This window comes from Poecile atricapillus, chromosome 15 (assembly GCF_030490865.1).
Source record: "Poecile atricapillus isolate bPoeAtr1 chromosome 15, bPoeAtr1.hap1, whole genome shotgun sequence".
Taxonomy (NCBI): Eukaryota; Metazoa; Chordata; class Aves; order Passeriformes; family Paridae; genus Poecile; species Poecile atricapillus.
Window position 1 is genome coordinate 8,374,818 of NC_081263.1, and position 27,268 is coordinate 8,402,085.

Consider the following 27,268-nt stretch of genomic DNA (forward strand, 5'->3'; position numbering starts at 1 on the left):
TGGCCAGCAGGGAGGCACAGATCTGCTGGCTCACACTCGTGCCCAGGACACACAGCCACTCTTGGGTCTCCTGGCCCAGCCCAGCTGGGTGCTGCTCACCTGTTTTGCTGTCCACAGTGAAGTGCTGCTCCCCCTCCAGCACACTGTAGACTACCCGGGCACTGCTCCCGTAGGTGGGGTCGTCGGCATCGGAGGCCATCACCTGCATCACAGAGGTGCCTGCAGCAGGGACAAGGAGGAAAACAGAAAGTCAGGAGTTTAGAAGAGCAACACAGACCTCAGTGCAAGGCCCAACACTGATTGCTTGCAAATGATGAGGGAAAAGAGAACAGCTGGGTGCAAATGCAGCATCACCTCCCCACCAAAAGCCTGAAAGCCAGGATTGCAGACACTGCTGCAAATGCCTCTGGTGTGCTGCACAATGGCAGCAGGGACATGATCCTGGGCCATCCTGGGGCAGGACCTACTCTCTAGGAGATCACTGGTCTGAACAGCTGGGAGCTTTCCTCCCAGTAGCCTTCTACTGGACCATCTGGGAAGGAGCTGGGGATGTCATACTCACACCTGCCCTTCCTGTCAGCACACAGTGACATGGTCACCTCCAGACCACACAGAGACCACCCAGCTGGGGCCTGATCCACGCTGCAGCACCACTGCAGCAGGCAGAACTGCACAGGGACAACAGCCCGAGGAGAGGAAAGGCTTTCACTTGCCCAGAGCCAGACATAGCACCAGGTACTCATGCTCTACACGTAGCAGGGCAGGAGGACTATAAATTGGATGAAAGTCCATCAAATGTCTGCAATTAAGTTATTGATTTTCAAGGCTGCCTCATTAAACTGGGTACTTCACTCCAACTGTCCCTGTGATGGCTTTAATTTGACATCATGTTCAATTTAACAAAAGCAGGACGCAGGACATGAGGGTGGGGGCAGGAGCAAAGGGGCTGAGATCCACATAGACAACAGAAGGGAGGAAGGAAGGAAGGAAGGGAAGCCTACCCCTACCTACAGACACCTTGAGAAAGGAGGTGGTGTGACTAAAGCACTGTGAGGACAGGCTACCCTGTTTCATGTCCAGCACCACACTCGGTGCATCCCTGCCCAGAGGTCAAGCACTGGCACCAGTCAGTCAGAAGCAGCCTCTGCTCCTATGTCACAGCAGGCAGATATGGAGCTGAAACCATCCAGAAGGGGATGAGCAGCTTCAGTCCCTGGTGCTTTCCTCCTCCTTTGTCAGGAGACCACAAGCCCAGAGCCTGCAGGCAAGCCAGGGATTTCCTGCACCAGCCCTGCCTGGACTCAGGCACGAGATGAGGCAGCATAGACAGCAGTGCTGCTGTGAGCAGCTGGGATGCACACGTTCCCCCCAGTCCAGTTCACTCTGATCTCCTGGAAAGGGTGTTCACGGAGGGAAACGAGCAGTTACCATGGTTGCTTTTCATTCTCCCTAGCAGCCTTCTCAGAGCTGCAGCTCTGCTGATAACAGGAGAATCCCCCTCATCGGTCTTCAGCAACAAGCTAGTTTGAGTCAACTTATTTATGCTTTGCTGTCTCCAGTGAAGTTATGGTGCATCCCTGCCAGGCACGTCCAGATTTTACACCACGGCAACACTGGCTCTCTGCCTTGCAAACAACTGTTTAAGAAATACTATTGCTGCATTTCCTCCTCCTCTCCCTGCCATAACACAACTCCTTCAAGCAGGTATGAGCCAAGGCAGATCACCCCCACACCAGCACTGAACATACCCTCGGGCATCCTGGCACATTCCCTTGGGAAGTTTTTGATCAGAAAGCAAAAAAAGGGACCAGAGAAGGGAAATGACACGAGGGTCTCCAAGCATCCTTCTCTCAGCTTCAGTAGAGAAGCCTGCTAGGGATGCTGGAGGTGCCAAAGTCTGAGAATCACAGAAAGCAGTACCTGCCCCTGAGAACAAGAGAGAACTCCCTCTGCACAGCCTGGCAGCAATCAGCTGAGAGCCTGGTGTCCACAGCAGCACCCACTCTGCACCTGCAGCACAGGCAGAGCCTGCTGACTTCACACAGACATCCCACGCTCCAGAAACCACTTGTTCCTGCTGAGGAGATTCAAAACTCACCCACAGGTACCCAAGCCCATCAGTTATTTCCCTGGCCTTGCCCTGTATACCCTGTGTCAGGACTGCACATTTGCACACAGAGCAGGTGCCCCGAGGAGCACACCACAGCCTGCTGCTCCTGCCATCTTTCAGCAGTCATCCCAATCCAGGGATCATTAGAGGCAGGGTGGCCACTAAACGTTTGCACCAGACTGCATCTCATGCTGCATCCCCCAAGATGCATTCACTCCATCCATAACTGACCTCCTAATCCATCCCTGTCAGACACAGCTGTACTCCCTGTGTTCCAGTATTTACCTGAATGCTGCAAAACTGCAGAGTCTGAAGAGGAGGCAGGACCTGTGCCCACCCAGAGCACGGTTTGTGTCACCATTCTAAGACATGCCTTGGACAGGTGAGGTGGGCTGCTGCTCTCAGGCTTCCTGTGCCAGCACTGAGAGCTCCTGGCCCACAGCTGCTGGGCACTCCCAAGAACTGGGCAACAGGGCAGCAGATCCACCTCCAGGTCCCAGGGCTGAGCCCCATGTTTGGGACCAGAGTTTTCTGCTCTAAGGCCAGGGAAACCAAGGAGCACGAGGAGCATTGCAGCAGAGATGGGGCACAGTGCCCTTGGGCTGCAATGCCAGAGGTGATGAAGGCTTTGCCCTTCCCCACCTACTCTCACAGCATCTCATTAACAAAAGAGCAACATCAGCCAGGTAGGGAACACTGACCCCACTTTGTGCCTTCACTTCTTGTCTGTGAAGGTGCACTGCAGCCTGCTCAAGGTCACCTAAAGGGTACCAGGAATTCACTAGTTCAACTTTCCAGCATCCTCCCCTAACCTCCACTTATCCCTTTCCCACCCCTCCCTCCCACTCTCTTTCCATGTGAAGAGCAATGGTATTCAATTTCAGCTTAACCTGGTCCCCTCCTTCCTGCAGACAAGCTTTCCCTGGCTCCCACCCTGCTCCAATATTAGTCCCTGCTCTCCAAGCACAGCACTGCCCACAGCAAGTACAGCGTGTACAGCTTTTATTTAGTTTTCTGGCACATGCCTTAGCCATAAAAGATACACTAAATAAAATCTAAACATCCATCATGTACTCTATCACCCGCCTCCCATAACCAAGAAGCCTGAGCCCGTATCCAGAGAGATAATTAGACATGTAAAATAAGATAAGACCTTGGTCCCACCCCCGATAAGCTCACTCCACAGATCAGAGGAAACCAACAATTTTACATAAAAATTAACAGGTCAGAATCCATCTCTTCTTCTCCCTCTGCAAAGGTGAGATCTGGCACAGCAGATCAAACAAAACCTGATTTGATCTGATTTGATTCTCCTTTTCCAGAAGAAAGGGGGAGCAAGACCCTCACTTCCAGAGCAATACTTCCCTCAGCCTAGCTGTTTCTGGCTGCCCGCCAGCCTCTGTCCCCATGGGCCCTGCTTGGGCTGTCCCCATTCCACACCCTGAGCCATCCTGGAGACCTGCCAGGGACAGCAGCCAGCGCTCAGCTCTGCCAGCAGCATCTCCTCTGTGCTGTCAGCAGGGTCAGCAGGGCAGCGAGGGGCAGCACCCCGAGCGGTGCCCGCCATGCCCCGGGAGCTGAGGGGTGTCGGAGCCGTGTCTCCACAGGGCCCCTGCCCGTGAGCGCAGAGCTCAGCCCCCACTGCCACCCTGCCGTGCTGAGTGTCCCCAGGGCTGGCAGGGCACAGCAGCTCAGCCCAGTGCCCTGGATGGGATGGATGGGACTCTCAGGCCACCTTTGGAATACCAAAGCAGGCCTGTCCTGGCACCCATGACTGCCTTCCCACAGGCCCCAGAGCCTCTGGGGCCAGTCCCAGCGACCCTGCATGAGGAAGACTGATAGCTCCAGACCACTTGCTGTGCCACTCACTCCAAACACGTTTAGCTAAAAGAAATGTTGACAGGCAAACTCCAAACAGATCCACGAACAGAGAAGCCCTGCCCTGAATCCACAAACAAGTGGCTGGGCCCTGTCCCTTCCCCAGGGACAGAAGTACAGCCAGGCTCTGGGCAGGCAAAGAGGCACATGAGCAGCAGGAAAAACCAACACTTGCTAAATCTGACTGTCCCTCCTCAAGGCAGCAGTCACCCTTCTGTGGTGAAACTGGTGAGACCAGCTCCGGGGCTCAGTTGCCACCTTCAGCTCAGGCAGAGACCAGGGACATTTTCTGGCCACGCTGAGACCCCTTTGTGTGGATCTGGCCAGCTCCAGGACAGCACTCGGGCACTTTAGCCCTGCAAAACATCAGGGACCCTGCAAGGAGTGCTGTGTCATTCAGAGCCACATTCCCTGGCCTGATGCCAGTGTGCAGCACTCCCATCCCAGGTGCCTGGGTGCCACGGGGCAGGAGGCAGGTGGGATTTTATAAACAATGCAATTTACAGCTTTTGTCTGGCCCCAAACACCCGCAGAGGCTGATGTACCTCAGACACATTCAGGCAGGACTTCAGGGAAAAAAATGAACTACAGGAGCTTAAAAAATTACTGGAGCAGAAGTGAGTTTCTTGCAATCTTGTGAACATTCTGACTTGGTAGAAAGCCAGGCCCAGAGGAGATTCACTGCACAGCCCTCTCACAAGGGGGTCCTCGCAGGACAAGCACAAGGACAGTGCCAGTAACCTGGCTGGGTGCAATTGCAAAGAAACTTCTTTTGGGGTGTCTGGCCAGAGAAAACCACTGCACAAAGCACCCCAGCCCCTGGCATGAGGCAGGTAAATGTGGTGCTGTGGGGAGCATTCCATGGAGAGGCTCAGGTTCCCTGAATGGGGTCCTTACTTGGGCTGGACAGTGTTTGGAGCCTGTCTCGTGACCTAGAGTGCAGTGCCAAAGGGAAGGACTCATCTCACTAAGGACAAACAGACAGGACAAGCTCCAGCTCCCAGCCACTTGCTGTCCCAGAAGCTTCCAGGTACACACAAAAGACTTAAGCACTTTCTAGCAAGGGGGGGAAAAAAAAAATCAGATTGCCTGCAAGTGTTCTGGCTGCATGGTAAACAAAGTGTTTTTCTCTGCTTCCAGCATGGAGATTAAACAATTTCTCTTCACAATAATCACTTCTGCATTCAGCCAGCTTTGTGCTGGAGTCAGGGCTTGACCCCAAGTTTCTGTCTGTACAGCCAAATCGCCTCTAATCTGGACATGGTGCTACACAGAGAAATAAGAGTGAAATGCACCAAGGGAGGAGTGATGCTCTGATGAGAGCATATGCCTTTCCTGGCATGCTCCTCACTCCAGGCCCTGCTTGCTCCCCAAGGACCCCAAGTGAGCTCTGGGCTGCAACACCCACCCTGTGCAACCAACAGAGTTTTCTAACATAAGGCACCATGTGCTGGATTTGGGCTCATGCCTGAGTGCAGCAGACAGCTGTTAAGCAGACCCCAGGGAGATCAGGAAAGAAGCCCAAAATACAGCTAATTTTAGCACCTCCTGTAACAAGGTGAAGCTCCTGCAGTTCCAAAGCAGCTGGCTGTGTCCCATCCTACATTCTTCTGCAGCTGCAGGTCTCTCCTTTTGGTACTGGATTCAACTCTGACGTTTTGGAGAGATCCACAGTGGGGTATCCATAGAGGCTGAACCTCAGGTGCCAGCACAGAGCAGCCTGCAAGCTCATGACCAGCAGCCTCTCCCTGAGGTGACAGGACAGCAGTGAAGCTGCAAACAGGATTTGCAGCTCAGGCCCCATCCTACACACCGGCTGCTCCTCGGTATGCACAGCCCTGGGCACAGGGGAGCCAGTGAAAATACTCTCCAGAGCCCCCACCTTCCTCAGCCTGGGTCACTTCAGGGCATTGCCTCCAGCCCAGCTCCCTCAGGGGGCTGAGCAGGGACCTCTCCACTCCTCTACAGCCCCAGCTGCCCTCCCTGCCAGGCAGCAAACCACCCATGGCGGCTGCACTACTGCTCCTGATGCCCCAGGCCAGATCAGGTTTCTCCAGAAAAGCCAATTGCTGGTTTTGCAGCTGGTTCTGCTGTGCCAAGGGAGGCCAGTTAAAGCTGTAGGGTGAGCTCCCATTTTGGATGTGTTTCTTCCAAATGCAGGATATTCCTGTGTAGAAAACAATGACTTCTCCAACCTGGCTCATAGGCTAGTCTTAGCTCCAGGCACCACCTCTGCCCTTAACAAATCCCAGACTCCAGCCTTATCCTCCTGACCATCCTGCTTCTGCTACTTTTGATCCATTAGATAACAACAGCAACCCCTTTTCTTTTCCCTTTGCAGAGGTTTACAATGATGAGTTCATGGAAGACAGATACTAAAGCTGACTAAACCCCCAGAAACCACCCACAGCCAAAGAAATTTCCAAGCTGAAAACAGATCCTGGCTGGGAGAATATTAAGAGGAGCATCACATGTCCTGTGTGTGCTGCTCCTCCTTCCTAAGAATGCACTCTGACCACTGCCAAGGCAAGATCCTGGAACAAAGAGGCCTTCAGTTCACCCTCAGTCCCACAGTCTTGGGCAGCACGTATGATATCTACCCAGACACACTGCCCTGGCCCCAGCGCAGAGCAAGGGGCAGCTGTGCTGCAAAGCACTCCCAGTTACTCTGAGAGTTTGTGCAGTTCTCATTTGTTATTCCCTCTTAGACACTAGGAAATCAAATGACTTTCCCTCCCAATTAGTACTCCTTCATTATGCAAATAATGTCCTTTGATCTGCTCCTGCTGTCACGGAGCGGATCTGACTGTATTTGGTTTATTCCTCTTCACGCCCCAGGAAGGCACCCACCTCTGGGAGCTGGGACTCTGCTTTTGGCAGGGAATGGAGAGTGCAGCTGAGAGCTGCCTTGAGTGAGAACAAAAACCACCCAAGCACAAACCCCACCAAGGTCTGGGAAGGCAAGACCACAAAAGGAGGAAGAGGGGGTCACCCTTAACTTTTCAGGCTGGGATGCAGAGCAAAGGCTTCAGAGCAGCAAAGACAAGGAATGAGCAGCTCCCTACAGCTCCAAGCTGGAGAGCAGCCCTGCCCATCCCAGCCCCTTCCCCAGCAGAGCACAACTGAATCCAAATGGGGCTGAGAGCAGGCATGGCCACCAGCAGGTCCCCAGGCTTTGATCTTGATACACTAATAACCAACCTAAATTCTTCAGCCTTCATACTCCTGCTTGGCCAGCACCAAGCTTCAATCACCTCCTTCCACCTTCAGGAAGGCAGCAAGGCACACTCTCATGAAAATACCCACAGGTGAGTCAGCAAACATCACTATCAATACCAACCATAACAAAGCCTCATCACAGCTGCATCCAGCCTTGATACCACAAAAGGAACACTCCCACACAAAAAGGGCCTGGCAGGCCACTTCCCACAAGAATATCCTGAACTTCACCTCCCTGGCCCAGCAGCCTCCCATATCCTGAACCCTCAGCCCTTCCTACAGCATCTGGAGCTGAACTTCTCACACCAGGTCCATGACCAGCCCCATCTGCCTCCCAGCTGCTGAGCCTCGGAGGGTTGAGCAGAAAGCTCCTTGTCAGCCTTGCCTGTTTATGCTTTCACAGGATGTGTCCACCTTGTTCTTCGTGCTTCCTGTTCCTGGGCAAAGCACTGGGAAGCCGAGGGAGAAGTGGGAGGGAGCTGGGGACTTGCAGTAGCAGCGTGTGGGTCCCTCCAGCTCTGCACTCACACTGCCAGGGCCTGGGCAGCAGCACCATGGGAAGATGATGTGTGAGACCCTCCCTGGGCCGTCTCCAGGGCAAGGCTGCTCTGGAGGAGCCCGAACACTCCCCAGGATGGCCAGACTGCAGAAGGCTCCAAGGCTGTGGCAGGCAGGTAGCCTGGAAAACAGAACAGGCTCTTGGCTCCAGCTCCCCTCTCTAAGCACACAGCTGGGAAATGCAGCCCACGCCATTCACAGCACTTCTCTTTACTTTTAACTTCCAAGTATTTTAATTTGCAGGAATCGCCTTCTTTCATGTTGTGAAACCGTGTTTCTTTCTCCCTCTGATCTCCAATTTCGCATAGAAACTGTCTCCTTTGATATGTCTTGTTCACATCAGTCTGATCAGGCAGCTCCATAATTGTTAGTGATTTTCAAAGAACTGGGATCCTTGTCTAATACCCAGAGTTGAGAATTCCTTGCTTTTTAAAATGTTGTTCAAGCAAATTAGATTAATTTAATTTCTTTCTTCCCTTTGGGAACAGGATGCCTCTTGCTTTGGTGCCCACATGCTGTCTTTCATACCTCCAGGAGCACCCAGCTATAGTTCAAGAGGTCACTCTCTGACTGAGGGAAGGATTTGCACAGGTAACTGGAAGTGGAAAGAGAGCTTGGGATGCCTCAGGAGAACTTGTTTTCCATACATCAACAGAATCCAGGCAGCAGCAGCTCCTCTGGTGCGGGCAATTCCTGTACATCTGTACCTGCAGGAGGCCATGCACCAGCCTTGCAATATGCTGCACATGAACCATGGAGAGCTGGAACTCTGTCCTGTGGCAGTGCAGACCCGAGCACCATCCCCTGTGCTCTGCTGCCAGGATGCCTCTGCAGCCAGACCTTCCTGCAGCAGCACAGCAGGAGCTGGTGGCTCACCTCTCCAGCCCCTGGTGCAGCTCAGCTGCTGCCCCTGCCCTGGGGGCTCTCTGCACTCCTGCAACTGTTCCTGCTCCTTGTGCTGCTGACTCAGCCCTTGATGACAGTGCTGGGGTCCTGCCTGATCTTTGATGTCAGCCTGTCACAAGCTGTCTTCTACCTGGATACAGCTTTTGGGAACAGAGATTTACAGTTCCTGCTTGCAGCACATGCTGACACACACAGCCTGCTATAGGGGTAGCAGAGTGCCCAGTGTGGACAGGGAATGGCGTGGACAGGGAATGGCATGGCTCTGGGCAGTGCAGCACCAGTCATTCTCCTGAACTCCAGCTGTGCTCAGCAGCGTGGGAACCCAGCAGAAGTGAGGGCAACAGTGCTGTAGCTCACACATCACCTCCCTGCACCCCTCCCAAAGCTTGGCTGAGCACAAAGCCAACTGTCCTGCTCTGTCATCCCCAGGGGGATGGACTTGTGCAGCCTCATCATCCCAGCCTGGCCCTAAGAGCTTCAGTGAGGCTGATCACCAACACACTTAAGAGGGGCCTGGTGCCAAGGGGATGGGCAGTTAAGGCGAACACAGGGAAGCCACACTTCTGTCACAGGGATGTGAATTCCCCAACCTCAGTCAACAAGGCCTGCCCCCTCAGAGAAGGACAGATCCAGCTGAGAAGAGTGTGGCAGTTCTGCATGGGGACACACAAAGGGATGATGCCTGGACAGCCCCAGGGCTCAGAAGAGCATCAAAGCAGCACACAGAAAACGGCCTGGGGGAACAGCACCACCCAGACCAATCTGACCACAGGAAGACATGAGCCCCTTGGTTTGTGAGGGCTTATTCCAACCTCCCAGCATTTAGGAGGGAGGGGGCTGTGCAAAGTCAGAGTCAGTGCACAGCAGGCAGCTGGTACCACCACGACCCATCCCCAGAGCACGGCTTAGGGCTGAGACTGAGCGCTCAGCCAAAGGCTGGCAATCAGCTCAGAGGATTTATCCACTTGTTTTTCTTAAGCCACCTTATTTATTTTTCCCTTTTGGCTCGCTAGCTCTGGAATCCCTGGGATTTGCAAGTGGTTTTTGCGGGGTACATCAGGCTCAAGGTTTGACAGGAGAGAGGTGCAGGTTTCCCAACCCACGGCGTCCCTCGCAGCAGACCTACCGATGGGGGACAGCTCTGCCACGCTGCCGATGTAGGGCCCCTCCAGGAAGCGTGGCTCGCTGTCATTGATGTCCTGCACCTTGATGATGAACTCTGACTCGGGCTCCAGCAGCTGGTCCGTCTGCCGGTCCCGGGCCTGCGCCCGCAGCGTGTAGAAGGTTTTCTGCTCCCGGTCCAGGCGCTCGGTGGCGTGGATGTCACCTGTGATCTCATCGATGAGGAAGATGGTCCCTGCGCCCTCCCCGGAGATGGTGTACTTGATGGAGCCGTCTCCCTCATCTGAGTCCGAGTGGATCTGCCAAGGGAAGAGGGAGAGGGTGGGAGCAGGCTGGGGCTGTGCTCGTACCCAACCCCAGCCACCTGCACCAGATGCCCATGGTCCCCACGTGATGCCCTTCTGCTCTTGTTGGACTGGATGGTGACACAGAGCACCACCAGACAACTCTTGTGCATGAAAGAAGGCCCAATGAACTGGAATTTCAGGCCTGCTTTTACAGCTCTGCAGATTACAGGTTCTGCCTGTGCCCACCCCCACTACAAACCAAGGGACAAACCCCTTTAATAAGGGGTTATGAGATGATGGAAAAGTGAAGAACAACTCAGCTGCACTCCAAAGAAAGAGGCTTCCCTATGGGCAAGGGACTCTGGCAGCATGGGATCACCTCTCCCAGGATGCACAGGTACCTCACCATCAGCATCCCTCCCATTCTACACAACCAATTGCCCAAAGTCCATCTTCATCCACCCGCTTTGCCTCAGCCACAGCCACCCTCCATGATCTGGGCAGCTGACAAGTCTCCCTGCTGAGGAGCTGACACACTCCCTGCACCCCTGAGCTGCGTTTATGTTGCAGGGTAACAGGAGTCACAACATCCCATCATCATGCCCAGAGCCCCACCTGGATAAAACTTCCAAAAGAGTGTGACAAACCGGTTCATGTTCAGGACTAAAAACAGACCCTGAGGAAGATGCCTTTGCAGGCAATCTCTGCTGCTTCATTTTTTAATTAAGACAATGTTTGGCATTAGGAAAAGAAAGGGTAAACAGCAGTTCCCCACAGACCAAGAGCTGACTGGAATCCAGGCCAGACGTCCAGAGATAATTTTATTGGTGGCATTAAACTGAGTTATGAGGTTTTTACAATCCAGCCACTTATGAGAAATCTATTAACAGTAACTGGACAGGCAGAATGCATCTTGACAGAGAGCAGCACGGGCATTAATTGGGACAATCCATACTGGGACAGGCCCCCGGAAAGGTTTCATCAGCTGCTTTCATTTGTTTCCTACAATTTCTGCTTAGAATCAGCAAAGTCATGTCCCCCCCTCCAAAAAAAGAAAAAAGCCGTCCATTAATCGGCTAATGAAATATGAAAATGTTTATGGGCCATTCAATCTTCCAAACTGCAGTTCTATAATCCACCTTTCAGACATACAGCTCCACCAGCAAGAATTTATACCAGAGCTGCCTCTTTTTTTATGATGCCTTCATTATATTTGTCTTGTTAGATACAGTTTATATATTTATTTCACAAGTGAGGGACCCACACGTTAGGCAATTCAATGCGTTTTGCACAACATTCACAAATTACTGCCCATGGTGACACATCTCTCAAGGCTTGCCTGGAAAGAGACCTTCACTCAGCTCACAAATAGGGCAGACAGCAGAGTCTGGGACCACTGTGATGGCTTTGGTTGCAAATGTGCCTATGGGGTGGCCACCCTGCCCCGGCCACCTGGAGCATCCTGCCCTGGGTCTGTGGGGATGGTCACCCCAGCCTGGCCATCCCAGCCTGGCCATTCAGTCCCAACCCTCCCCACTGACTGGTGGAGAGCTTGCTGCCCTCATCACCCTCTCCTCAGTTCTCACTGCTACACCTTGAGCTTTTCAGAACGAAGAAGGAGCACCAGGTCTGTGCAGCGCAGGTAGCAGAAACCTGCATTTTTCTGCTGAACACCGGGCTCATGATTAATAATTAGGCTAGAGATAAAGTATCCAGCGCCACATTGAGCTCTCAGCACATCCTCTTCACATATTTGCTCATTGCTGACTGCTTGGAGCATTCACCAGCATCCCTGCAAACTGGAGTGCTAGGAAGAAAAATGGAGCCTGGGCTCAAGGGGCTGCAGAGATTGATTTACAGGGGAAGATTAAAAGAGCTAAATCTGTGCTGCTTGGCTAAACAACAACTAATGGGGGAGGGCCGGATGGCAGACTACAGAAGCGCGAGGGGAGATGCCTCAGACCCGGACCACATCCCAGGGATGTTCTCTCCTCCCTGTTACAGGAGGCAGGCTTGGGGAGCACCACGCTCCCACGCAGCCTCAGGGCTCCCTCCACCCCTGGGCATGGCAGGAGACTGAAATCACACAGCCCTGCTGGGCCCCAAGAGCACAGGGACCACCCAGCCCTGCCTGCAGCTCAGCCCCAAGCAAGGACAGCAGTGTCTGCAGATCTGGGACATCCGGAGGGCGGACAATAGGCTGATCTGTCCCATTTGTTAAACAGGAAAATTGTTTCCTTGTCCTAAAAGACTACAACCAGAATTCTTACGAAGCCATTAATTACATACTAATAATTAAATCAAAATTAAATATGAACAGAGGTGCACATTCCTTATTAAAAGCAATTAAACAGAAAGCACAGATACACAAATAAAAAATTACTCTAGGGCTAGAAAAGAAAGAAAATCAAATAAAAACTAGCCCGTAATAAAGGCGCACTCTGTTTGCTCCAACTCATAAAGCCCGAGTTCATCAATTTTCTTTAAATATTAGCAACTTAATTAAATCTGCTTTTTTCCCTTTAATCCTCTCCTCTATCTAAAATAGATCTGTCCACATGCAGAAGTTTGTAACTAGTGCTGACCCCATAATTCTATTTAAAAAACCCAAAGAAATCCACATCAAACTGACAGCAGCCTCGGGGGAAATTACAGTTCAGAAGAAGGATTAGCTAGAGAACCCAGATTTTATGGAAATAGTATCGGCCCTTCAGAAAGCACACGTAGGTGTGTGAGAGGCATCCACAGAGGGCAAGCCCCAGCTACCCTGCAGGGTCCCCCCCAGTGCAGGAAGGCTCTGGACCCACAGACTGTGCTAAGAGGGCTGGCACACTGATGGGGACAGTGTCCCAGGCGAGCACTCCATCCTCTCCCAGCACCAGGAAAAGCCTGGCCCTGCTGGCTTTCAGCCCTGGGGATCCACAGGCAGTGATCTCAGCGCTGCTGTTGTGAGCCAGGCGGGTGATGTGGTGGGTGATGTGGAAAGGGGCTGTAAAACGGGTGAGCTGTAGGTTTGGGTTCAGTTGGAGCCGAGGCATTGCCAGGCCTGTGACAGGGCCTGGTGCCTCCGCTGCTCCCAGGGGAGCCATGAATTAGCTGTGCCTGCTCCGAGGGCGGCGGAGGAGCGCGGCTTTGAGTGTCTGCTGAAACGGACACAAATCACCACTGAAATCCCTGCTGGCCCCCAGCCAAGAAACCCATTTTCAAGCTCCTCCAGACTCATGCCCAGACTGCTGAGGCCATCAGACAGCCCTGCTGTACCAGTTCTTGGGCACTTTCCTGTGGGGTGAGCCCATGCCTCCAGCTCTAGCTGGGTTGCAGTGTGTTCCTCTGACAGGTCCCAACAACCAGCACTGCCTTCACCCATATACAAACATCTGCCTGACACATGGGCAGCTGCTTCTCCAAAGCTCCCAGAAAAAGCCCAGCAACCCCAAGGTGAAATGCTCCTTCAGCCTCAGGACACCAGGAGTGGAGAGAGCAGAGGTCGTCCATGTCCAGCCTTCCCAGGAGGTCACACACCAGGGAAGTGTGGTGAGTTCCCACCTACAGACCCAGTCCTGCCCAGGAAGGCATTGTCACCTGCCAGCAGCTCCCACAGAGACAGGGCTTCTTGCACCCACACCCAGACATCACAAGGACCCAGTATACGACTGTAGGAACACAGATGTAAATCTTGGTGTGTCCTGTTCTCATCTCTGGGAGCACATTAATCTCACCACTCCCAGCAGGGACCAGGCTCCTGCCATCGCAGTCCACAGAGTATTTCTCTAGCCAGGCCCCAGTGAACAACCTTCACATGGGCCCTCTCTCTGCTCATCACTGCCAGCATGTCTGTCCACCCTGCCCCTGACTCTGTCAGCCCCATGGAGACATCAGCTCCACTTACCTTCCCCACATACAGCGGCTCAGTGCCCGTGTACTCCTCCACCACAAAGAACTGATTCCAGACCCAGCCACGCTTCACTCGCCCGCCGGCCAGCAGTGCAGGATCCCCGGGCTCCCCGAGGCCAGGGCCCTCCACTGCCGTGTGCATGGCCCAGGTCCCCAGCTCCTGGATGGCGCAGAACAGCAGCAGCATGGTCCACAAGAAGCCCTGCAGACCCTTCGCCATGGCACCCTAGAAGGCTGCATGAGCAGGAGCTTCTGGACGGTCAGCCAGCATCCTTTAGGGAAGAGTAGGAGGAAAGTCCACACTAGCAGCGTGAGGCTGCCCGGTCAGTGCAGAGCAGCCCTGTCCCTGCTGCATGCCGTGCCCTGCAGCTGGAGCGCTCCTGTCCAGCGTGAGTCACATCTGCGACAACAGGCGTCCCAGACCGCCCGCTGCTGCCGTGGGAGCAGTCAGTGCTGGTGCCTCGCAGGCTGCTCCTGGGTCTCCAGAGAAGAGTCTGGCAGCTGGCATTTGTCCCCGGGGACAGAGCTGCAGGGCTCCGTGCTCGGCTGCTGCCGGCCTCGCTGGGGAAGGGGGCGATGCACAGCCTGCTGCCCACCCCACCGGCGGGCAGGGAACGCTGCAGCGGCACACGGGGCACAGACACCCACTGCTGGCATTCACAGGAGGAGAAGGAAAGCTCTTCCACAAATGTTTTCACAGGGGAGTTAACAGGATGAGCTGCTGTGGCCAGCGTCTGCCTATCCTGTGGCAGCCTGGGACTACTGTGCAAGGGGTGTGATGGTGCAGGTGTCTGAGCCACACGTGCAGTTCACAAGGCCATTTGTAACTCCCATCTTCAGGGGGACAACATCCCAGTGCCTGGTGAAGGGTCCTTTGCCCAGATGATTCTGGTCTCTTCCATTCTCTGCTGGCTCACGCAGGGAGGTGCAGGGCAGTCAGCAGCATCTCCAGGAGCCTGGAAAAAGCCAAGGTGTCAGAGCTGGTGTGGAAACATGGCCCAATGTCCCCCTGTGCTGCTCCTGCAGCCTTGGTCAGTATCTCCCACCCTGCCCTGCCCCAGGTGCTCCACAGCAGGGCCAAACCCCACAGGTCCTGCCAGGAACACAACAGAGAGGGCTGCAGAGCTCTCAGCACTGCAGACATCTGCTCCAGCAGGGACTCTGAGACCAAGGACCCTGCTGACAAGGGCACCCCCTCATCACATGGTCCTGGCTTTCGAGAGGAGTGAGGTCTGTGCCTGGAGGGAGTCATTGGTGCTCACACTGTTAGGAGACGTGTAGCAGCACTCCTGGCACAGCACAGCTGCCAGTGCCTGCACAGGACCAGACCACAGCAGCCCTGCACTGGCAGACAAGGCTCACGCTGAGGAATACCAGCCCCTGAGCATGGGAGGTATCCATGCCTATCCAGGCACTCCTGCAAGCTCTCCCTGCAGAACCTTTCTGTCATCTCACCTCTGCAGCCATGGGCAGGAGAAAAGCATCTGTTCATCAAGAATTTGCCACCTGGCTGACTCTAAAGGTAACAGTTTGAAAAAGGGCTCAGGTGTAAGCTTCAAGCCACCTTCAAGGCACGAAGGGCTGAGACACGAGACCTTTAGCCAAAGGTACATTGCATCCAGTGAGCACATGGGGAGAAGCAGTCTGATCAGGAGCTGGGGATGCAGCATCCATCTCTCCCTGCACCAACACCCTGAGCTTCCACCAGAGCTCTGTGATAGCAGCCACAGCCTGATCTACTCATGAAACATGCACCAGTCTGCAGAATTCATCTCCTGTCAGCTGATACTCTGTACAGGAGGCAGAAAAAGGGTGAATGGAAAGGTAAATGGAAAGGTAAATGATCCTGGACTAGATGTTCATCTACTCCCCATAGAAAGGGAACTGAACTGTGCTTTGCACAGACCCTTGCATGAATCTGAACAGTGCCAGCTGTTCAGAGGAGGGACAGCTCCCACATATTTCTCCAGCTCTTTCCCTTGCCATTCCCCTGAGTGACTCCACCAATGGGGCTGTTTCCCAAACAAGGAATGTCTGCTGCACTCTTTCCTGCCTGCATTCACTTGTCTGGACAAACACTTCCCTGAGAACCAAAAAGCATCACTCTACACTGCCTGCTCATGGCTCACAAGCTGTGTGTCCCACAATGTGCACACATCTATTCACCAAAAGGGCTCACACACATCCCGTCCCATGCACAGATAAGATCTTTCATACATACCATCTTCTTTTGTCTATTTGTGCCTCATTTGTGTGCACACACATTTCCTCCCCACGTACACACGCTATATTCCACTCACACATGCACATCAGCTGTCACATGTGCCAGCCCTGTGCACTTCATGCTCCAAGGAAGACAGGGTCTCCAGTGTATTTTTATGTTAGAAATCATGGTACAGAAGCACTAACATTTCTCCCCACCCCTCCTCCTTGCCAGCCCATTTATTATGAAGATATTTCCACACCAGGCAGGTGAGGTTGCTGGCAATGCCATGACTGTGTCTTGCAGCCAGACCTCCCCATGCAGAAGCTCTTCCTGTCCCGGCTCCCAAAGGGCAGGGACAGCTGCACTGCTGGTGAGGATCCCTACCAAACACCAGAGTATTTAACACTGTACACTTAGGGGAGCAAGATGATCTGTAGGTGGGGACAGACCGAGCCATCTCTTCCCACACAGAGGGTGAAGCAACTTCACAGATCAAATGCAGAAATTGGGGTCTCTGCTCTGGAGCAACGGAGCTGAGGCTGCCTGACCCACAGCAGGCTTCTGGAGCAAGACACAAGAACAGCACAAGAGCAAATGTGCTTTATCATGCTCACCTGGGTATATAGAAGATAAATACAAGACATAGTGCACTGCTGTCACAAACAGCACCTCTCCAAATTCTCACACCTAGGAGATCTCTGGTTATTTTGGAGCAGGTTACCAAACAGTGAGGCATGTCAATAAACTGAGCAGCACAAGCTGTACCAGAGCAAGAGTTTCAGGTTAGCAACAGGGGCAAACAGTAAGTGTGGGGAGAACAATCTATCCAGCATCTCTGCCTGACACTCTGCAGCACTTTTGCAGGCAACACCTCCGGTTGCATCCAAAATCTGAGAACAAATGAGTTGTAGCTGGTTAACTCAACTGCCAGAAGGAGAGTTTAAAAAAGAATCCATCTGCATGTGTTCTCAGGACAACTATGTCAGCAGAGCCTTGTGGAGAAGCAGCCACCACCTGCTGAAGTCTCCCATTCTGCCCACCCATAGTCTTCTCCTTGCTATCCAGGAGCAGACCCATCCACACTGATTTATAAAGCCCTGCCAGAAGCCTGAGCAGCAATGCCAGTGCCAGGGAGCAGTTCTGCAACACTGAAGGCCTTCTGAACACATGGGGAGGCTGCAAGAAAGCCAGTCCAGCAGAGCAAGTCCTGACACCACAACTAACATCACATCCAGGGTCTCCAACCAAGCTGGCACATGAAGGCAGCACATTCCCACTGCCTCCAGTATGCAGCACTCGGGGCACACAGCTGGCAGAAAGCACCAGCACTGGCTCTGTGACAGCAGTAGGAGCCACCTTCATTCCCCTCATCACACCATTTCACACCTTAGTGGCATTCTGATTTACTCCACAACACAGCCACACACTGCAGACAGCCCTGTGCACACAGAAATGGCACTGCTCCTCGCTCAGATATGGACACTGGGCCCTCAGCCTGACCAGAGTTACAGCACATCAGTGGAAGCAGCACAATCCCAAATAGTATCCATAAACCAGTAACAATAACAGTTTAAATGCACACACTAAGGCAAGGCAGGAAAGAGGAAGTGAGAGCAGAAGATGCTGCAGTGGGCGAGCTCCACTTGAGCAGAGCTGCTCCCTGGCTGGCAGACAAGCTGGCCCACAGTTCCCAAGGCAACTTGTTCAGCCCTGTTGCATCTGAACACTCCACAGAGCAGATTCTGCCATGGAGAGGAGAGTCCTGCTGAGCACCCATGGGCTGGGCTACGTTGCTGTGGGAAACACAACCTTGTGTATAGTCTCAGCTATTGTGCTGTTTTTTATTTAACAGATCTCACATTTGAGCTAATGCAGTTTGCTGGTGACTGCCTCACGTGTCCAAAGTTCAGCTGCTCTCAGCTGAGTTGTCTGCATGCTCTTCCTGTGGGCAGCAATGCAGGTAACCCAAGTTGCCTCATCCAGGTCCCAGACATCAAAGCCCAACTACAGAACCTGTGCTGACCTCCAGTCCCCTGCACCACAAAATGTGGGCCCAGAGACACATCTGTAGCCAAGCTCACAGCCACAAACCAGATCCTCCTTCTCCAGTGACAAATTCTCAGCCTGTGTTTGTTCTGTGACAGCTTCAGGGTCATGTCTCTCCTCAGTGTGCAGAACCTTTTTTCTCACATCACAGACCTTTTCTAGAGGCTGCAAAGCCAAGAGCCCCAAGTCCTACTCATGCCCTCGCAGCAGCAGGAATCAAGACATCCCAGAAGGTCCCATGCACAGGAACCATGACTAGCACTATATTTATTTCCCTGTTTTATTGAAAACCTTTCACCAACAGCTGGAAGTGCCCCTTCTCTCTGCCACACGTGAGCAGCGGGGCTGTAAATAACCAGTGGGAGCTGCTGCTGCAGCCAGCCCAGCCCACAGCAGCACGCAGGCACCCACATGGCAGCGTGCCCAGCACTCAGCACACCAAGCAGGCTTCCATGCAGAGTGTGAAGCACCATACCCTCACACTGCCCCAGGCCCAGGGTGATGTCCCCTCTCCTGCTGCTCTGCCATCCTTGATTCCAATTATCAGCACAACTCCCCCCTCCCCTCCCGACAAGAGCTTGTGCAGTTTGTTGGTGTGCATTTGGCACAGCTATACTGTACATCATGTTGACAGTAGAAATTACATCCTGAGCTTATGTTTTACACTGTGCTCTGTCAGAACTCACCGCAGCCCAGTGATCAGGACAAATTGAATAGCATCCCGTCCATGTCAATATTTATTTCATTTTACAAATGCAGGCTGATGCAGGAGCAAGTAGGCAGGGGGAGGGGGAAGACATGGGCAGGCAATAGCACACCAGGATAGCACTGCCCAGTGCCCCACAGTCCTGCATTGCTGCCCAACACAGCAGAGCCTCAGGAGCCCAGGGAGGGCTGTCCCACACAGAGGCCAGGGAGCATCTCTGGGAGCTCATGCAGTGCTCCCATGCACACAGCTCTGCTGGATGGGCTGGCACACCAGCACTGCTCCTCTGAGACAAGCCCTAATAATTGGTAGAAAACAGAAATGCCACCAGGTACCAGAAGATGCAAAGGCAGGGAAAGAGAGCCCTCTCTCCTCAACCCCAGTCTGCAGCTTCAGCAAACGTGAGCTTGGGTGTTCTGCTTTGGCTCCCCACTCCTCCCAGCGGGGTGGCACCAGCTACCAGCACAAGCATCAGGACTGCTCTGCTGTTCAGAACAGCCATGAGGATGCTACAAAGACTGCTGAGGAGCAAGGCAAGAGCAAAGCACTGCTTGTGCCACCCTCTAGAATGCAGAGCCACATTGCAGCTTGAATACCAAGCACAAGAGAGGAGTTCCTTAAAGCTTGGGCTTTCTTCTGCTTTACCATAGCCCTTCCACGCTCCAGAGGACACAAGGAAACAAAGGCTGCAGTCAGAGGGTCCCTGGTCAGAGACAATACCTCAGTCCTGACACCCACATCCTCTTGCTGCTGGGTTAGCTGCCTGCAGAACGAGTTCAAACTGGGAGCACCCCTCCTGCAGCTCCTGCCCTGCTACCCAGCAAAGCCAAGGAAGGAGCAGCACAGCAGGGACAGTCCTCAGGGTGGGGACAGCAGTGGCAATGCCACCACCTGCATGCAGAATCCCAACCCCATGGCTGAAAACTGGGAGCTTGTGAACCCTCATGCTGCCAGAGAGCTGCTCCTTACAAAGTGCTCCTCCAAGGGCAGATCACACAGGGACAAAGGGGGCATGAGAAGAGCTGTGCTGTGCCTGCATCCCCAAGGTCTGGAGCAGATATCTCTGACCAGTCACAAGGAAGCCACACAGGTCCAGCACTGTTCTGCCAGCTTTGGCACTGGCCACAGCTGCCTCACAGGGAGGCTGCAGAGAAGAGCATGGGGAGATGTAAGAGGCAGGTTGGACATGCAGACAGAGCACAGTCACAGCTTTGGTAATGGTTTGCTGCTCTGCTTCTAACAGGCAGGACTACAGCACCTTTGGAGACAACCCAGGACAGAAAGTCAGATGGACAAAAGCTCCTACTTGACCCCCAGCAAACAGCCATAAATGCCCCACCATTAGAGAAGCAAAAAGAGCACAAGTTTCACACCAGCTTGTTCCCAGAACATGCAAACCTATCTGGAGACCCTTTCTAAAGAGTGGGGCCAACCTCCACCACCAACCAGCCCTCTCTCTGCCCAGCTCTGACCCCACTGTGCCTTTACCTGAGAGCTCAGAGGGTGTGCTCTGGCTCCAGCACCATCCACACTTGTCAGCTCAAGGGAACAGCTGAAGCCACGTGCAAGCACAGGAGCAGTTCTGGGGGTCAAATTAGCGCCAGCTCAGCCTGCATCCACGGGGAGCCCACCTGCCTCACATCTGAGAGTGTGTGGGCAGCACAACAGCCCAGCCTCAGACAGCCCTTGCTGGGAGAGGGGCAGGAAAAAGCCTGCAATTACTAGAACAGCAATTCTTCTCCAGCACTGCCTACAGTGCAGCACAGGGGCTGTGACCACGTCTCCTCCTGTTAAACAGGATTCAAATCCGCTTAATGCTCCCCTTCCTGGGAAAAGGAACAGCCTGGCTAGAGCACACTCCCCAGATCTGTTGTATGGAAGTAATACAAGCATGGCAAGGCTGCTGCAAAGCTTAAAGATGGTTCATAATCTCCAGGCCTAGGGCTAAGACATGAACTCAGGCTCTCTGGAGCTCACTTTCTCTACTGGATATTGTAAGACAAGATGAGGCAAAGATACTTTTTTTTTTTTTCCTTTTATAAACTTCTCCTCAAAATACAGAGACGAGAGATGAGACAATCTTGCCAGACATAAAATACTGTCAACTCAAGGCCAGCCAGCTGTATCACAATCAAGCTTCCAACATCCCACACACTGTCTCTTGACAAGACATGTCAGACCACACCAAGGCTGGACCACTGCACCTTGGCCAATCCCCCACCCATATCCCCACAGCCCCTGTCCAGCATGCACGAGGCTCCCCAGGATTGCCCCTTTGGGCTGGACAATGGAATGCTCAGGGCATTGAGCCCTCTGCCCCACAGGGAATACTCTGCAGTTTTAGAATGCCAGGGACCAATAACAAAACCTGGCTGCAGCCCCCACAAACCAGTGTTCTTGACTGGAAAACATGAACACACATCACTAATTCTGTAAGGGATCACTGCTGAGAGAAAAGGTGTGGGATGCCCACTCACATCAAGACAGATCACAGCCACTGCACTGCAAGTTCCCAGTGCACAGCAGATCCCATCAGTGTCTTTTATGTCTCAGTGTTCAGACAAAGCTGAACAAAGTACCAGAATACTGGTGCCACTGAGAGCATCTGGAGCTAGACAGGTTTTTGCCAATGCAAGCTCTGGAACCTCCATTGAACCCTCTGCTGAAATGGATCCTGCAGAAGGCAGGCTCTAACTCAGTGTCCTTTCCAGAACACCACCAAATTTTGCCAATTAAGCAAGAGATGGCAAGAGATACTAACCTGGATAGCACATAGCATCACACTGTGTACAAATGCTGGAGATCAGTGGCAAAAGGATTCAAAACTGTAGATGCTTTTGAATTAAAATGTTTAAATTACTTTTGTCTTTAATTGCACAGTGAAAGGGTCATGTAGCCAGTTACTGGACAACCACATCCCAAATGCAGGTTCAGACCATGCAAGGCAACATTTGGTAGCAATCTGCCTTTCAGCAAGTCTTCAGCCCTGATACAGAGCACAGAAGACAAAAGACAGACAGACAGTGATAAAATCAAGTCCTCTCTCTGATGTCATCCTAGCCTCAGCTTTGATAACAGGGCAGAAAACCCATTATCTGTAGTAAAAGTTTGGTCATGCTTATTCTTGAAGTAAATCTCTGGATTTCCTCTTTCTGCTTCCTTGGAACAATTCTCCCAGCAAGGAATTCCTCCATCTGTCTTTCTTCAATAAACTTGCACACAGTCGAGAAAAGTTTTTGCAGAGGAATGTGTATCTACACAATGCTCAGGTCTGTATGACTAACCATGCCTCTTTCTCCCTTCTTTTTAAGTTGATTTAAGTTGAATTATTGTCCCCTTTGATGCTGCCTTGAGAAATTATAATACAAAAATGAGGCAAGTGTCAGAGCAGGAGCCATTCACAACCTTTTGACTTCTTATGTTCAGTCACTTTTCTGCTACCAGACACACTGTGAGGAACAGCATTTGTTAAAGCTCTCACACAAGCATCTGTGATTGTTTGGAAAGAAGCATTTTCAAACTTTAGGAGGTTTTTTTTCCCCTCCAAATCTTCTCTAGTCCAAGTTTCAAAGAAATTTTAATTGCAAAGAAAATCTCAACATTTGCCCTAGGGAAGAGGTTTTTCAACCATAACGGTCTCGCTCTGCAGCAATTCTTCTCCAAATATGGAATTTTCATGCCTTGTCTACATGAATACAATACTTTTAATTTGTCTTTAAAAACAGTCTCGGAGAGGAGGTGGAAGCAGCCACCACAGCATCACTGTCACAACTGCTGAGGTGGATAGAGCTCCTCCTGCTGTGGTGAGAGAGCTCCAGAGCTCAGACCAAATCTTTAATTTTGGATAGAGAGCTGCATCTGAAAGTCATTCTCTTACAAACAGCCTGTATGAAGTCACAAGTTACATTCCTAAAAGAGCCCCAGCACCTCTTGAGGAGCCAGAAGTGCTCTCACACAGTGAGGCAGAGAACCCTCACTACTGCCAGAGCTGCACCTGTGGCACAGCCCAAGGACACACAGGGACCATCATCAATCCCCTCCTTGCCTCCTGCTGCCACTTCTTCAGGCCCTGAACACCACCAAAAAAGGTGGTGAAAGGCATGAGCCCAAAACAGAACAGGTGGAATCAAAGCTGATGGCCCAGACAATGGGATAGGAATTAAAGGACAAGGTAAAATAAAAAAGCACAAAATGGAATTCTTCCGCTCTGACAAATGTGGAGGGAATTGGGTTCTTTTAAGCCAATGTTTGGCAGATGCATGAATTATTTATCATTCAATATTGTGTGATTAAATGGAAAATTGAAGATGTTCATAGCTCTGTCTGCAACTCTCTACCTCTTGTGAAAGGCTCCCCAAATTCCTACACGGAATAACAAGTGGGTATTATACTGAGTCAGAAAGGTTCAAAGAAACCTCCTTCAATTTGCTTCTCAAGGTTCAAGGTCACGTTCAGACTCAGTCCTCTGGTGAAATAAATACTATGACAGGCACACATCACTTTCAGGAAGGTCTCTTGCTGCTGCTCACTCTTCTTCCCTATACATCTTAATCCTCTTAGCAATTTTGTCCTTGGAAATCCCTCAGTCTTCATGACAGGAGATCTGCAACCCCTCTTTACAGGACGCATGAGACCGAAGAAGTCCCTTCCCCTGACAGCACACTGTCATTTTGAGACTAAGACCAAGCCCCCACAGGATCCTCCACAACGAAGCTGAGAGGTTGTGAGGAAGGACAAGAGAGCAGCAAAAAACCAGGGCAAGACCTGGGGGGCTGCACCTGCAGTTTTCACAGTACTTTTCTGCAGTGTAACAAGATCATCTGGTTGAGCACAGCCCAGATTAGAAGCCTGTACCAACTTTCTACTGCAGATACCTCTTTGAGTGCCTTTGGCCCAAGCTAAGTGGCTTCCTCAGCACCTCAGGACAAGCCTGCAGCAATAAACAGCTGTTAGAAAGGTGGAAGAATGAGTGTAATTAGTCTCCTTAATGCCAATTTCAGCCTGATCTCTCACACTTAAGAAAACTGTTACAACGATTTTCTTTTTTTCAGAGGAGCTCATTAAATAAAAATTAGAAACAAGATAGTATAATGGGTAAGAAAATTGTTTCTGAAACAACCTGCTAAAATCCAATGCTGCCCTGTCTACAGACAGGCTTTTCTGGTTTGGAAGAAGATGCTCCAAACCTTCCTGCTCTCCAGGAATTCCTGAGCACCAGGAATAAAAGAAGGAATCTGGGTACCACAGGAATTTAGGAACCTGAACCAGAATGCTGCACAGCCTCATCCCCTAAAGAAGAAGCAAACATGCTTTGCTAAGACGCATCACTGTGCAGAACACCCCACCAGAGCTGGCAGAAATCCCTGGCAGCTGAGTCTCCAACACAGGCAGTACATTTTGGCCAAGTCTGTTTGAAAGTCAACATCTCCAAGAGGAGCACAGCGAGGAGAGGGGGTGCCCAGATGATCAGAGCTCTGCTGTGTCCCTTCCTGGGTCCCTGAGGCTGCACATGGAGCACAAACAGGTCAGCAGTGAGCAGCATTGAGAATGAGCACCAGAGCATCGCAGCCCCACAGGAGCCTCTGGATGTCACCCTGGTAGACCCTCATTCAAATCAAAGCCCATCTCCCCCTCACAAAGAACAACCAGGAGGGACCAGAGCCTCTTGCTGGGCCAGGACCTACACACTGGAGTGGAGATGTGCCAGGAATCCTCAGAGCACAGCGTTTGCCCATGAGCTGCAGATAACAGCCTTTTTTCAAAATAAAGGACTGACCTCCTTGTAAGCAACTTGCAGACAAGAGCAACAGGCTAAATTTTGCATTCAACCATTAATGATTGATGCATTATTTATTTGGAATCATTTGCTTCATTCTACTAATCACATCACCACTACCAGCTCCTGACAATGAACAGTGCTTACAGTCGTGTCCCAGGAGTCAGTCGCTGCCCAGAGCTACTCAAACCGCAGCTCAGCGGCCTCAGGGCTATTTCACCTCCCCAGGAAAACATCCAGCCTTTGCCAAAAGCTGCTCACTGCCCTACAGACACCACTAACCCCACACCCTCTGGCACTCCTGCACTCTGCCCCACGTTCAGAGGGAGCTGCTGAAACCAGCAGCTTCTGTCCACCAAGGGCTCACTTGCAGCCACAAGAATCCAGCACCACACTCACGCTTCTCCTGCCATGAGCCCTTCTTGCACTTTGAGCTCAGCCTCCTGTCATGGTTTAGCTGCACAACAAGGTAACCACTATGAGTTTGTGCCAATTCACATGTCAATGGCCAAACTTGGCCCCCACCAAGAAGCTCTCCCTGCAAGGGCAAACAGCCCCATAAAGAGAACCCACATGGAAACCAGACACCTCCAGAGCAGAGCAGCCCCTTTGTCCCCTCTGTACCACAGCCCAGAACATCCCAATTGTGTCTCCCCAGGCAATCCTGAGCCACCACTGTGCAGGCAAAACACACGCAGCAGAGGGTGCAGACACCCTTCCCCAGAGGAACCAGTCCTTTGGGAATGAACCAAGTCAGGATGGGAGCTCTGGAGACAGGGACAGAGACACCACATGTCCCAGGTCACTTGCATGCAAATGAAGAAGCATTTTAACATCCATTCTGGTAGAATCAAATTTTTATATCCTTCCATGCCTGCTAAATTCTGTTCACAAAGACCAAGGAAAAAAAAAGGAAGTAAAAGCCTTAATAAATGCTGGAAGAGCAGGGAGCTCACACCAGCTCCCAGCCCAGTGTAGCTCAGGGATTATCTAGGCAATAGTTTATTTTTCTCTCCAGTATCATTTTCCCAGCTTGATCTCTACTGTCGCAGTATGATGGTTTCACCCCATTAGCCTTGCTTAAAAAAGTGATCCCAGGACTGTGAGTGTTATTGCCCACATAAATCAGGAGGCTTTGAATATGGAGCACCTTTAAATAAACAGCTGATGGAAGTGAAGTTCCGGGATCATTATTAATAGCTTTTCATTTCTGTGTCCGCTGTGCTGTGACATTCTTTCCCAGCAGAAAGCCTCCGCTTCCTATCCCCAGTACATCTGATCCCATGAGTCCTCCAGTCAGAATGAATGACTGTACCTTTGTGTTAATTGCATCGCCCGTTCCACAAACGGAATACTAATATTAACTAGCAAGAGGAAGAGAGTTTGCAGACCAGGAGTGATGGGACAGTTTACAGAGGGATATACCAGTCCCACTACCCTTTCCAGGGCTGGTCCTTTCTCCTTCTCTCGAGGGAAATCCTGGGTCTTCCAACACACCCCAGTAAATGCTACAACAGGTGACAAGGTCCTGTTCCATTTCTGTCCTGTCTGAAGTGCCTTGTACTGGACAGACACCAATTTTCTTTGCTCTGCCAGCAATATTAGGCCTCTCACAAGTCCCCTGTAAGCAGAATGATGCCAGTCTCCACATTCCAATCAGCTTCAGGATGAGTCCAAAGCAATACACAGCCTTAGAGAAGCAGCACCACAGAGCAGCCCCAACAGAACTTACAGGTACTTTTCAAAAATCTCACCCAGCCAGATCCAGTTTATTTTTCTCCAACATGACCTGCCCAGGGAGAAATCACTCTCCTCCTCCACCTTCAGCTATCAGGGGCTCTCCTGAGTGCTGCAGGAAGGTGCAAGCAACAAGGGGCAGACCTAAGGGCAGCAACAGCTACCACCCACTTCCCCCTTGCAGGGAGGTGAGCCTGGGACAGGACTAGACATCTCATCGAGAGGGACCCTGGCCAACTGCTCTGGGAACCCCTGGCTTTGCTCTCTGCTGCCAGCACTGACACATGAATGGTGCTCCCAGGAATTCCCAAAATCTTCATGTGCAGGACTCTGAGCTGCCAACCCTGCTGCATCCACAAATGACATCTCCCAGTTCTGTGGCTCAGAAAAGAGACCAAGTTTCTCCAAAGAAAATGTGCTCAGGCTCTGTGAAGCACTTTGCCCAAAGAAAGGAGATGATCCTGTTGACAGCCAGCTCCAACCAAGTGACCAATCCAAGTGCTGGTGAAAAGGTTCCACAGTGGTCCACGGTGCCAGGAAAAGGCTGGCACAGGTGTTACAGCCCCTCTGCTCTCTACTGCAGAGAGAAGAACAGAGGGTCCTGCTGCTACAGCCCACTCCCATCTCCTTCTACTGTTCTTGAGTCATGACCCTGCCTACAGGTCATGTTGCTCAAAGAGGAATCACGGGGGAAGCAGATATCCCAAAACAGCCTGTTGCTGTTTGCAGGGACAGACTTTGCAACAGACATTTGCTGTATATAATCCCAAAGGGCTGCAAAGAGCAGGAAACCACAGGAACAGGTGATGGCTTTTGACTTTAC

The 27,268-nt window shown here is 52.0% G+C and overlaps 1 protein-coding gene across 3 annotated transcripts in view; it reads right to left on the minus strand.

The window, feature by feature from the left end:
- CDH22 (cadherin 22) overlaps nucleotides 1-27,268 on the minus strand; it is a 76,631-nt gene that overhangs the window by 37,475 nt on the left and 11,888 nt on the right. For all 3 annotated transcript variants that reach the window (XM_058850790.1, XM_058850788.1, XM_058850789.1), the window contains exons 2-4: nucleotides 13,970-14,930; nucleotides 9,798-10,092; nucleotides 100-219 (exon numbers count right to left, since the gene is read on the minus strand). In XM_058850790.1, the coding sequence (XP_058706773.1) occupies nucleotides 100-219; nucleotides 9,798-10,092; nucleotides 13,970-14,194 (640 nt within the window). In that variant the 5' untranslated portion in view covers nucleotides 14,195-14,930. The remainder of the gene's footprint in view (nucleotides 1-99; nucleotides 220-9,797; nucleotides 10,093-13,969; nucleotides 14,931-27,268) is intronic.